At 41.2% G+C, this 13099-nt stretch overlaps 1 protein-coding gene across 1 annotated transcript in view; it reads left to right on the plus strand.

The window, feature by feature from the left end:
- ERLEC1 (endoplasmic reticulum lectin 1) overlaps positions 1–13099 on the plus strand; it is a 275135-nt gene that overhangs the window by 237508 nt on the left and 24528 nt on the right. The window contains exons 11-12 of the mRNA XM_078649476.1: positions 1629–1688; positions 7666–7790. Coding sequence (XP_078505602.1) covers positions 1629–1688; positions 7666–7790 — 185 coding nt within the window. The remainder of the gene's footprint in view (positions 1–1628; positions 1689–7665; positions 7791–13099) is intronic.

Genomic DNA, 13099 nt, shown 5'->3' on the forward strand with positions numbered 1-13099 from the left:
TTCTCTTCAAACTTAACGATTTCTTCTTATTCGATTTTCCAGCTCACTGCTTTTTTCCTTCATCAAGAGCATTTATTCATATTTGTCTCCTAATTATCATTTTATCCCTGCTCCATGCCCCGTTTACCTAAAAGTTCCAACCTTTTAGCTGTTCAATATTCTTGCATCTTCTTGCGCCTCTTCACTTTGTTTGTTCTCTTTCAATAATAAATAATTACCAATTACTGTCCTCTCAGGCCAGCCCTTTACTCATTATCTGTCCTCTGTGTCGCCGCAATCTCTAACTTTGAATAAGATAAATAGACATGTATTGAGCCAGACATTATCTAGTCTGGCGACAGAAGTGTGTGCAGCCAACTGAAAAGTGTGCTTCTGCTCATGGGGTGACGCTTCTGCGGAACCTCTACTAACTCAATCTCCTCCAATAAACAGTTGAACTTGATGATGTTGAAAAGGTATTCTCTACGAAGGATCTCGTTTTGTTCCATGTGAAAATATAGGCATCCAAGAAATATATTTCACACAAAAAAAACTTCAAAGTATAGACTGTCAAAATCTCAACTTTGCATAAATATCTCCCCAGAAAAGTTGCTCTTTTCAAAGTTCCTCACTCACTTTAAGCTGGTTTAGGACAAGGTAATTTAGAACTATCACTCCAGTCCTAACCATATCTGGGGGCAAAAGCTTTAGAGCGGGATTAATGGCAAGTTTAGTATTGTTTAGGGGATATGTATGTAAATCCAAGATTCTGGCAGTCTGATTTGGCGTCTGTTTTCGCAAAATGTTTTTGCATTTTTTTTTTCATGTTACCTTCTCATCCTGACATGTAGTCCTCTCCCTGGCAGTATCCTTAACCTTACAGTAGTCCTCACAAAATAAACTTCTCTCCATAAACAATTATGCTTCTCCCATATCTCCCCTGTGGTCAAGACCCTCTTTAGTCAGCCTTACAAAAGCACATAACTCCGGACAGCTGTTCCTTGTTAAAGCTTTTTCCATTACTGTATCTCTTACCTGAATTGTTAGGTTCGCTTCTGGTTAGGGCATTTATTTTATTTATCTACACGTTATGTATCATGTTTCACCATGTATGATTATTCTGACATTAGACACACATTAATATTTTCTTTTTTGACAATTTTCTTTTTATCATTTTGGATCTGTGACCAATTACATGAATCTGCCTTTGCCGAATAACCTCCTTATTAATGTCTTCTAATGTTTATTAGATTTTAGTTTTATTGCATAACAACCTCATCTAATTCTGCAAGGTGAAGAATTTGCAATCAAATGCAAGTGTAAAGTTAGTATATATGCCCAAGAAGCAAAAAAATGACTGTCTAAATTGCATGCACAAACTGCTAGGCTTTTTAAATTAGACATAAGGTAATTTCAAATGCCTAGAACTCGCAATTTTATTTAATTTCACTAATAATATTTTAAGATGTTAAACTACTGTCAAGAAAATGAAGTGTTCTGCTGACTGTGAATTCATCTTCGAGAATGGGCCTTGAATCAAAAAATGATGTGTAACCAAGGAGGCATTAGTGATACCTAATCTGATAGTTTCAAAGCCACATAATGGAAGTGTTTTCCAAAACAACATCTTTTGTTTTTTTCTTTGCTAGGGTGTTGGTTGGTGGAAGTATGAATTCTGCTATGGAAAATATGTGCATCAATATCATGAGGTAAGCTTTTTTTTTATCATTGACCAAATGTATTTTTCTTTCAAAACAGAATATAGTTTGTACCAGAATAGGAATTTCTGCTTGAGAAATTGAGCTAAATTTAGGTTAAGGTTAGATAGCCTTTTCCTGAAACCCAATTATAAACATCCAATCTTACACCTATTAGCGTACTTTCCATGGTATGTGTTGATCACTTTATAAGTAATGTTGGTGAGGTGTAGGCCTTTTTATGGTCTGACTGGACAGTGCAGCTGTCGCCAGACAATTATGAGAATCACCAGGAGAGTGGATTTGCCTCTGTCCACATCTTGTAGGCCACGAGTACATGTTTTGATTGGGCAGACGTTGTGCGCTTTCACAAAAGTGTTTTCCCTCCACACAGCTGTGATCATTTTGGTTATCTATCCAGGCCTGAGCTTGACCTTTCAGGGCACACACATGACATTGAAATACTATTAAACTATCTTAGAGGAAAACAACATACATTATCTAGCTATCTATCAGCAGCACACATAGGAGGAGGGCAGTACTTAACCCACATGTATTTTTGGCTCTGGCTTGACAGAGCAACTGGCAACTCACGTTTAACCCTACACCAATATTATTCTACAGTTCTTTGCTTCCACATAAATACATATATATTCTCATGCTATTTACTAGTGCGTTTTATTACTGTTAGACCTGACTCTTTCTTCAGGGTTATCCCCAAACTTGTTGCCTTCCTCCGTTTTGTTTTCTGACCTTCTTTTTGTTGGCTTTAGGACTCTGGGCACTTTACTACTGCTAATCAGTGCTAAAGTGCATGTGCTCTCTTCTAAACAAGGAATGATTTGTTTACACCTGTTTGGCCTATTTGATTTACTTGTAAGTCCCTTGTAAAGTGGTATACCATAGACCCAAAGCCTAAACATTAAATGCTACTAGTGGGCCTGCAGCATTGCTAGTACCACCCACGGAAGTAGCCCTTCAAACCTGTATCAGGCCTGCCACCACAGGGCCTGTGTGAGCAGTTTACTGCCACTTGACTTGGCATTTAAAGCTACTTGCCAAGCCTTAAACTCCCCTTTTATTACGCATAGGTCACCCTTAAGGTAGGCCTTAGGTAGCCCTATGGGAAGGGTACTGTGTAAGTAAAAAGTAGGACATGTGCCTTTGTGTGGCATGTGATGGTAGTGACAGCCTATTTCATTTTTCAATGCCTGTGAGGCCTATTCCTCACATATGCTAGCATTAGGAATTCCCTTATTTGCTTTGAAGTGGCAATTCCTGATCGGAAAGGAGTGGAATCCCCTTGTTTGGCATATTTAGAATATTAGTAATAAATCCTGCTTACTAGTGTGGTTGGATTTTACATTACTATTTAAGAAATGCCACTTTTATAAAATGTGCATTTCTGTGTGCTTATGACTTTGCGCTTTGCCGCCTGAATCCAGTAAACGTCTGGGCTGGGTGACAGCTACACTTGGTGTATACTTTCCAGACTGCCACAACACAAGAAGGGCTGGGTGTGACAGGGGAAACATCCACCAAACTCCAATCCACCCACCCCAGTCCAGTCCAGTCCACCCCACTCCAGTCCACCCCACTCCAATCCAATTACCCCACCACACCTCACCCTAATCAGATCCACCCCACTCCAATCTAATCCACTCCCCCATCCAGTCCACTCCAATCCACCCCACTGGAGTCCAATTCGCCCCAAAAACAAATTGCCAAAGCCAATAGCTCTTGTATAGGTGAGATCTATTGGCTTTGCCAATGCTTATTTGTTGGTGCCATTTTTAATGCAGAAAGAGGATTAGTAATTAATCCTAGTGTTACATGAAACTTCTAGTTCTGTAATTTCCTTTTTAAATAATTCATAGTATGCACCTAGTAAATAAATATTTTTCCGTTATCAAAATCTTAAAATGTTTGTGCTGTGGGTATGTTGCTATCATACCTGCCAGAGTAACAATACATAATATAAGCATTTTCCAAATAGTTTGGGCATGATCTATCTAAGCCTATTTCTACCACTTACATTTTGTGCATGGACACTCATTTACTGAGAACCCAATTTAAAACATAAACACTGGACTGGACTGGTGATCACAATTTTGTGCAAAACTCTGGCCTCCAGGTAGGCTAATGGAGATTATCCTACCTCTAGGTCTTGGGCTTCTCAAAAACCCACTGCCTTCAAGTTTCACAGTTATTGATATAAGTTATCCGTTGTTTCAGAACTCCGCTTTTCCTCAAGTATTTTGATGCTTGAATTGGGAGATTTGTAGGCACCTGAAAAGCGTATGACTGGCTTATATGATAAGTGTACAGTTCAGGACTTTTAAAGATACTTCGAGCCGCAGATTCCTCATCTTTAGAATACCCCCAGGCACCAGCTTGGATGCAGAATATTTTTCAGCATAGCACTTGCGCACCAACTCCACTCTGCTGCGGAAGTAACACCCAAAGTCTTATTTAGGCAAACATACAGCAGGCTGGCATCAGTTTCTTTATTTCCATGCATTCTTATGCCGCGTTCGACAGGGTGGACCATAACATCCTTCTCCACCGTGTCGGAGAGGCCGGCATCCAGGGCCCTGCCTTTGAGTGGATTAAGTCCTTCCTCTCGGGCAGAGCGCAAACGGCTTGCCTGGGCCCCTTTACTGCGACTAAGGCACCTACGGTATGCGGAGTCCCTCAGGGATCTTCCCTCTTACCCCTACTATTCAATTTGTACCTTCGACCACTGATCCACTCGTTAAAGAGGTGGAGGATCACCGTCTTCAATTATGCTGATGATCTGCAGATCATCTTCCCTCTTGATTCCCCCGACGCTGCAACTGGTTTTCAAGCAGTGCTGCTCCACATACAGCAGTGGATGAATCTTAACCAATTAAAGCTTAATCCAGGGAAAACAGAGCTCATCCTGCCAGGTAACAGCTTGGCATACTGGGGCCCTCAGTTCTGGCCTAGCGAGCTGGGCCCGTCCCCCGCACCGTCTGGCTCGGTCCTCAACCTCAAAACTCAGGTGCGGGCAGTAATCTCGTCCAGTATGTTTCAGCATGAAAAATCCGTATGATTTCTCACCTGCTTTCGCACGCGGCGTTGGTACAAGTTGTGATCTCCTTGGTACTATCCCGCCTCGACTTCTCTAATTCCCTCTATCTAGGCCTACCACAGTAATTGCTTCGCCGCCTTCAAATTGTGCAAAACCAGGCAGCAAGACTAATCCACAAAACTCCGAAATGGCAATCAGCAAGACCTCTGCTGCGTAAATTGCACTGGCTACCAATTGAACAAAGGGCAGCCTTCAAGACCGGCTGTCTAATTTTTAAAGCCCTTCATTGCAACAGCCCAGACTTTATGAAAGCCCTCATCGTGAAGCACCACCCTGCTCGTAATCTCCGGTCAGCCCACCTTCATCTGCTGGCCGCCCCCATTGTCAAGCTCAAACAATTAGGTGGCCGCAGATTCGCCCACCTGGCACCTAAGCTGTGGAACCCCCTCCCTCTATCTGTCAAGACCAGCGGCTCCCTACTGAACTATAGAAAATCCCTAAAAACCTGGCTTTTCTCCCAAACCGGCTAGCATGCTCCGCCGCAACCTCTGCACTCTCTTAGCGCCAGGAAACTTATGGTGTCAGTGCGCTTTATAAATTCAGCATAAGATAAGATAAGATAGGATCCGGAGCTAGCTCATGCTTTTTTCTCTCATCAGTTTTCTTCCATAATTTCCCAGTGTGCAATTCAATGTGTCCCCTCGTAAAACTACAGTTTTGAAACCTTGTAGGGACTGTGACGGATCCCCATTTGGTGTGCTTCTCGTGCTTGTGCTCAAGCCATGATTCCCAGTCGTGTAGACAATGTGTGGTGATGAACCTAAAGCCTATCTGGGACTGCAAATCCAAACTGTACATCTCTGAGCATCAACAACAGTCTGGTAGAGCTCGCTTGAACTCTAGGTCAAGGACACACACCTCTACCAGTTCTCTGGGCTGGCCCATGACTGGTCTTCATCAGGCTCCATGTCTTTGGATAAGTCGGTGTAAAAAAATAAGCACAAAAGGTCTAAGTGGGCCTCATCCACTCTCCATTTGAGAAGTAGTGTGGTTAAGGTGCCCTATGGTCGCACTCCCAGTCCCCCACTGAGGAGCTGATTCTGCAGCGGATTCCGATTCACCCCGATTTCTTAGGCCTGCCAGTGATGACAAATTGAGATGTTTAAGGAGGGCATGCTTCAGAATCTTGACACCTTACCATCTCCTTCTGGTATGCCTTTTGGTCCCTGGATCCATAAACGTCTCACCTGGGGTAGTGCCGGTGGGTTCGCCCCCGTTGCAACCTGAGCATGCTTCGGGTCTGACATCGGAGCGGGCGTCAAACTCTGCATCACGATCTATGTCAATTCTCACTATATTGATGGCGTAGGAAAATGGCTGAACCCTAGGTTTTATCTGACTGTGAGGAAATGGGGTGTTTTATATGGTGTGGTTTTGCAACCCAACTGTGTAATACAATTGCCAACCTCTTTAGGACCAGTAGGTATCATTTGTCAAACCTTTAGCTAAACCTGGGTAGCTGTGGCTCTGAGCAGCAAGGGTTACATAAGCAGCCTGACACCACTAGGCTCATGTCTAGAGTAAAGGTGAGTGGGAAGAATGAACAGCCCTGTGTAGTGCCACAGTGGATTTTAGTGGCCTCCGAATTCAGGTGGCAGGTTCTGACTCTTGATATGGGATTTGTATAGAGCCGTTTATTCCTCTGTAGGATCCGGGTCCCAAGGCCAAATCTCTGACCACTTCAAAAAGGTAGGTCCTATCTAAGGAGTCTAATGCCTTAATGTTCTAAAACCAGGCATGCTGCTTGGAGTTAGAGTCCAGGAGCGAACCCAATGACCCGGAACAGTCTGCAAAGATTTAACGAGGTGCTTTTACCTGGGAAAAACTCAGAGTCCAGCCTCCTTATACCACCAGCTTTCCGGACAAACTGGTGCTGAGGATCAGAGCAGTTTTTCTCCAGAAGGTTGTGACTTTTTTTATGCCTTACAATTCATCAGTATTCCAATGTTCTTTGCCTCTCCTCACCCCTCGACAGAGGAGCATAGACACCTTTGTTTTGACGTTATCGCACTCGAGTGGTGCCTATATATGGCTCCAGTTGTCAGGTCCAGGGCAGAGTGGAATCTGCACAGAGCCATACAATGCCACCAATCAGCATACAGAAGGTAAATTTGCGATTAGACAGAGTATCCTCCTGAAACAGAGTTGCCAAAGGTAAGTAACTTGTCCTTATGGCAAAAGTGTACTGTTTAAGGTTTTTAAAGAGGTGTAGATTCAGATGGTAATTAAACTGTATCAGTAGGTGATAGTTATATCTCCTTTACTTCCTCTATTTTGCATTATTGGGAAGGCAGGGAAACCATCGGCATGATATCTGGTTCCAGGTAATTCTGCAGCCAAATGTACAGTACTGCTGATATGTCGATATTCTACTGTTCATCAAGATTTACCATCTCCTTTGAAAATGTTCTGTCATAGTAAGCAGCATTTGCAGTGGAGCAATTCTGCAAATCTAATTGTTATTCAGGATTAGCTAATCATAACTGTTAAATCCAGTTTTTGTAAACAAGCCTTTTGAATAGAGTTCATAGTTACTTCAAGGAAATGCACATCCCACTCAAAATGTTGGCCAGTAGCTGATATTGTTTTCAGTCAGTGTGGTAACTTGGTTTATTCTCTGTCTTATAAAAACAGAAAATTAATTCTGTATTTAATAATTTGAAAAGTACTTGATATGTCATTGAATATTTTGAAAAAGAATATGGACTCCGTTGTTAATCCCTTTTGTAAGTACTGCAAACATCCAAAGTACTTGGTTTACTGATTTCAAATTGTGTTGTTGCCAAGTTTTGCTTATTTGAGTGCAGCTGAACAAAGCAATTCAACATTTTTGTACTGAGGCATTTCAAATAATATAGTTTTGTTTTCTTGTAGGACAAAGACACTGGAAAAACAACTGTTGTTGTGGGTACCTGGAACAGAGATGAGCACATGAACTGGGCCAAGAAAAATGTTGCTAGAGCCTTTCAGATAAAAGAAGATGGTATACAGACGGTGAAGTAAATGAACAATCTTTTCTTTGTGTGCATGCATAGATAAGATGATGTTGATTTTACCCAGCTATATAGAAAAATAAACTGCTGTGCTTGGAGGGCAGACCTCAGACTGCTGATATGTTATGGCAAGTAAACATTAGGGTTATACAACGTTGTATATATTGAACTTCATGTAATTGTTTACTGTATTGACTGCTTGCATAAGCTATTGCTTGACTGGGTCTTTTACCTATCTGTATTGAGTGCCAATATCAGATAACTGGTTGAACATTTCAGAATATGTTCACTGAACAAGGTGGTTGCGGATTTCACGTTGTATACAGTATAAAATGGAAATAAGGTTTTTAACAGAAAAAAAGTACATAAATTAATCTTGTACAATAGTTTAATTCAAAAACAGAAGATAGAAAAAAGGTGAAACATGAAATTGTGAGATAAGAAAAGAAAGATCAAATTAAAGTCCCTGCATAACAATTAAAATATCACCAGAAATTAGGCTTTCAATTAAAGTGGAGGTGTCTATCAAAATGGCTATTGCACAGTTTTTGAAGTAGACCTTTGAATAATGAGACAATCACTCTGGGCTTTTCCTACTTAGGGTTGTTAACTTAAATGATCTTGATGGGTCAGAATTATAACAATGTTCATAGATTAGATGTTTCTTGTACTGGTAAAGTTCTGTCAAAAGATCTCTGATAAACTGTTTTCTGGATGTCATCCTTCTCCTTCCTGTTCAGGTATAGTAAGTGTTTTTATGTTTTTTCCAAGTCAGATCATACCATTTGGAAAATGATCGCTAATCCAATCTATTTTGTTATTTCTCAGTGCATTATTTGATATATGCCTATTCCCCACCTCGGCGGGTCTCGGGCTCAAAAATTCCACGGACTCGACAATTCTCGCTCCGGTGCCTACTCGACTCACGGGGTCACACTCTGCAACTCTGGGCAATAGCTTGCTTAATCTCCACTACGGCCCCTCGCGGCGGGATGCCTGGCTTTCACCTTGTGGATACCCTGCCGGGGTATCTCACAGGGGAATACCAGGACGGGTTCCCTAAGCAAGCGCCTTGATACCTTCGGGTGATACGTGCGCTATATAAGACGCAATACATACATTTACATGTTGGAGAATTTACTGAATGCACCAATGCTAGGCAGCAGCCAAGAAAATTGGAAGAAGGAGAGGGGTTCTTTCATGTTAATAATAATCATAATCTGAACAAAAGGTGGGCATGGTAACCTTTCCCCACTTAATAGGAGATGGGTTTCAGTGAAGGGGTTCTGAGCACAAGGATGTGCAGGCTGTAAGGTTTTGTTTTGATTCGGAAAAGCCTGCAGAAAGCTCACCAATTGGTGCAGTTTACAAACAGAATCCCAAATGGACATCTTTCATTAGCCCTTACTTTGAAAGCGCTCTCACACCACAAACGTGTTGCAGTAGCGAGGCTAAGTAAGAGATCCCATTATAGCAGCTTGAGCATACCTTTACAGAGGCCGGCCAATAAGTAGTCTCAATATCGTCCTCTTTATAGAACTTTATTTCGATCTTTGTGGCTCAGAAAAGTATAGACAAACAATTCAGCCAGGACAGCCACATTACACATATACATAAAAGTGCAAATATAAATATCAGTAGATAAAATATAGCGGTAGAAATAAAACTACAGTATAGAAACCACATAAATTCATGACACAAACCACTGTCTAAAAATATAAAAGATAGAAGATCACAAATAAAATCTACAAGCATAAAATATCCCACCACGAAACCTCACAAACATGAAGCAGTTCTTATCAAAGGTCGATAGCAGGCTGTAGGGATTTAGCACGCTTAATCCCAAATGTCTTTAAAGCATAGCCAGAAAAAAACCACAATCTGACTAGTGCCACACTGCAGTATTCTGAACATTTCCTGAAGCCTCCAACAACCCAGATTTTTGGACAGGAGAACAATCCATTGTTCACGTATTTGTTTATAAAAGGGACAGAAGAACAGAACATGGATATGCGATTCAGAACACCGTTCACAGCCTACACATAGATCACTGTATGGACCATCTTTCTGTTGCCATCTACAAGGAAATTATTTTCTAGGTAAAGTGCCATACCTAAATTGAAGATAAAAGTTTCCTTGCCAGTGGAGGAATAATTTAATCAATAGTACTTTTGTAAAAGGCCATTGGTTTCTGGTCAGTAAAAGCCACAGATAAAGAGCCCATGCACGTTATCAGTTGCCACACTTTCCCAAAATAGTCCCTTTATACTGGCCTTGCCAATCGAACTCATATTCTTTGGTAAGGTCCAATATTCATCGGTTTTCAATCTATGAAGTAGGGCATTAATAGCACAAAGCCACAGTATTTTCCAGGCGTACTGTGGGACCAAAAGATCTTTAATACTATCCCGATATATTCAAGGGTAGATGTTGTCTAAAACCTATACCAATAGATCAACATTCTGCATTCAATCTTGAGGGTCATTTTCTTTTGGGCCCATGTCTAAATATAGGAGGGGGGGGTCACTGTGTACTTGCAGGGAGATTCAGTAGGGTTCTTAAAAACCTTTGCTTCACTATAGAAAGGCACTCTGTATGTTAATAGCCCCACAGCTTAGCGCCATATAAAACAAGCCCCTAGGTCCTTCACGTGATAGATTTCCATTGCTGGAGCCACCCTTCTTGATTCCACCTGCGGTGTGCAGCTTAAATTCTTCGTCCATTTAATACCCAAATATTCAAAACTTGATAATACATCTAGAATGGTGTCACCCACTAGCATTCTCTGCTTAGAGAGAGTCGACGTCTGTCTGGTAATTATCAGAATGCATATATATTTTTTGATCTACAATTAATTTATTGATCTACAATTCAGTTATTGACTCCCCAATCCACCATTCCCTCCCCCCGTGTTAATAGTTAATTCATGAGGTTTATATATGCTTGACTATTAACTTTTACCCTACATTCAAGGACCGTCTATTAATCAGAGACATAACCAGTATGAACTAGATAAATGAAAATACACCAACTCAGTCTACATGGTTATTTTACACACTCATTGACAGACCATGAAATGCAGATATCCTGGAGCTTTTAGACTTGTCTTGCGTGTTAGCAAAGACATTGTTTGGATGGAATGACAATTTCCCAAGTTCTGCAAAAGATAGTAGCTTGTTTGTCTTTGGCTGATATGCAGCATGTTAACTTAACATGCTATAAACAGTCTGGCTTTAGGAGTTTACAATAGGAGTTACTCAGAGTAGGCTGTAGAAAACAGCAGAACCGTGCTATCAGTTTATATCCCTTCTCAGTTTCTAAACTGATGTTTGTTCCCTAGACTTAGTATACCTATATGTCCAAGCTACCTGAGCTGCCCATAGGCCACAGTATTAGAAATCAAAGCACCTTGTTGGGGTCACAATTTAGACACTGGCAGTAGTTTAGCACAATTGAAAAATAAGTCTGCTGGTACCCATCGAGACACAAGCTCATAACAGGTAGACTGCTCAATCCTGCAAGATTTTGTCTTTTTAATGTAGAAAAGACAACTCTGATACCCATGCTATCTGTTCAGTTCATAGGAGCAGTGCTTAATTCTCTGTAATGGAGGGCATTTTTACCTGCAGAGAATGATGCATTTCATACAGTCACACACTGTCTTATCTACTTGCTCAGATTAAGCCAATTTGCTTTCTTTGTCTCAAGCCTTTATACGTTTTTCTTGTTCTTCAAGCAGCGGGAAGATGAGATTGGTTCAGTGGAGTTAGCTTAGGCTATGAAACAATTTCCTAAGGGAAGTGTCTGACGAAGTGATAATGAATCAGTAGCTCAGTAGAAACCCTGCATATAGAGCATAGAGGAGATATGCAGAAGACTGTGATCATTCATATTTCTCAGGAGAGAAGGCTCCAAATAAATGTCAGATCTTTGAGCGTTAATCTCATCTTTATTCTTTCTTTTGTGCATCAAGGACTGGCAGTTCCGTTTTATACCAAAGTCACAAAAGATGATGGAGGAATACTTGCAGTTTGTCTAACCACTGGCAATCGCTTGGGGTAGCATCCCAACCCATCATTCTTTTGCTCATCATGCCATTTCAGTTTGGATACAGCCATATGCAAATCCATCTTGACCCTGCTTTGGTAGAACAGTCCAGCCCAAACAACCAGGCCCTCCTTGAACTGGAACACAAGCAACCCAAGACCAGTTTCACCCTGATCGGCGCTTGTCATTTGGGTACAGCTTCGTTCCAGTGGCATAGTAACCAGATCTTTCTGCATACTTGGCCAAGTGAGTAACATTTAAAATACAGATAGTTGGTCACTGGAAAAGAGGATGTTGCGAATACAGTGACAGAACAAAAATTTGGTGATGTACACTTTTGAATATGGGCTTTCAGGAAATTTGGTAACCTGCCATTACGAGACTAAATGTAAATTGCATAATCTGCAGACAGGGTCAAAGATTACTCTTGTGTATTTAACAGCAATTTGAAATAGCAGAAATGGCTAAGCAAGGCAATACAAATCAATGTATAATCTGTTGCATCACCACTTTACAGGCCAGTGCTGTGAAATGCTGGAGACAACTGTGCACAGAGACAAAATAACCTGCTTGTTGCAAGTATCTAAAGGCAATTGAAACGGCATATCAGTAGGAGGAGATGAGAGCAAACCATGCACAAAAGTGCCAATTGAACTTCGTTTTGATGAGTAGTCTAGACAATCAGTAAATCTATTGAAAGACTAAAGTTAAGGATGCACTGTGTAGGAGGCATATCCGCTTTCGAGTTCAAGCTTGTTCCATAATGGGAGCGGTAGAGGGAGGCGGTTGTGATTATTTGCTTATACAAGTATATTCAAAGTGACATTCCAGATAAGTGATTGCAATAATTCCCATCTATTAAAAAGAATCCGAAGACTAGCCTAGTTTCCTATTAGCTGATATCTCTTCTAGGTGAACTTGGGAAAGTTTTTGCATAAGTTAACACGATTGATAATGCATTCATGAAAAGTGTCTTTTACCTGGAAAGTAAGTTCCACAAAGGTTGTACAACAGGACAGTGCTTCATAATGATACTTTGGCAAAGTATCAAAAGGGAGAATGGGATTCTGTTATAGTTTTGTTGACTTCAAAGGAGCTTTTGGAGTAGATGACCTTTGGAGAGCCAACTTTGGACACGCGGTGGACTGGCTCGAATCCAAAATACCCCACTGGAGCTGGCTCCCCCTGTCCCTGGCGGGTCGCATAGCCATTGCCAAAATGGTGGTTCTCCCGAAATTCCTCTATCTTTTCTTGAACATCCCCGTACC

Source organism: Lissotriton helveticus, chromosome 6 (genome assembly GCF_964261635.1).
Source record: "Lissotriton helveticus chromosome 6, aLisHel1.1, whole genome shotgun sequence".
NCBI classification, from domain to species: Eukaryota; Metazoa; Chordata; class Amphibia; order Caudata; family Salamandridae; genus Lissotriton; species Lissotriton helveticus.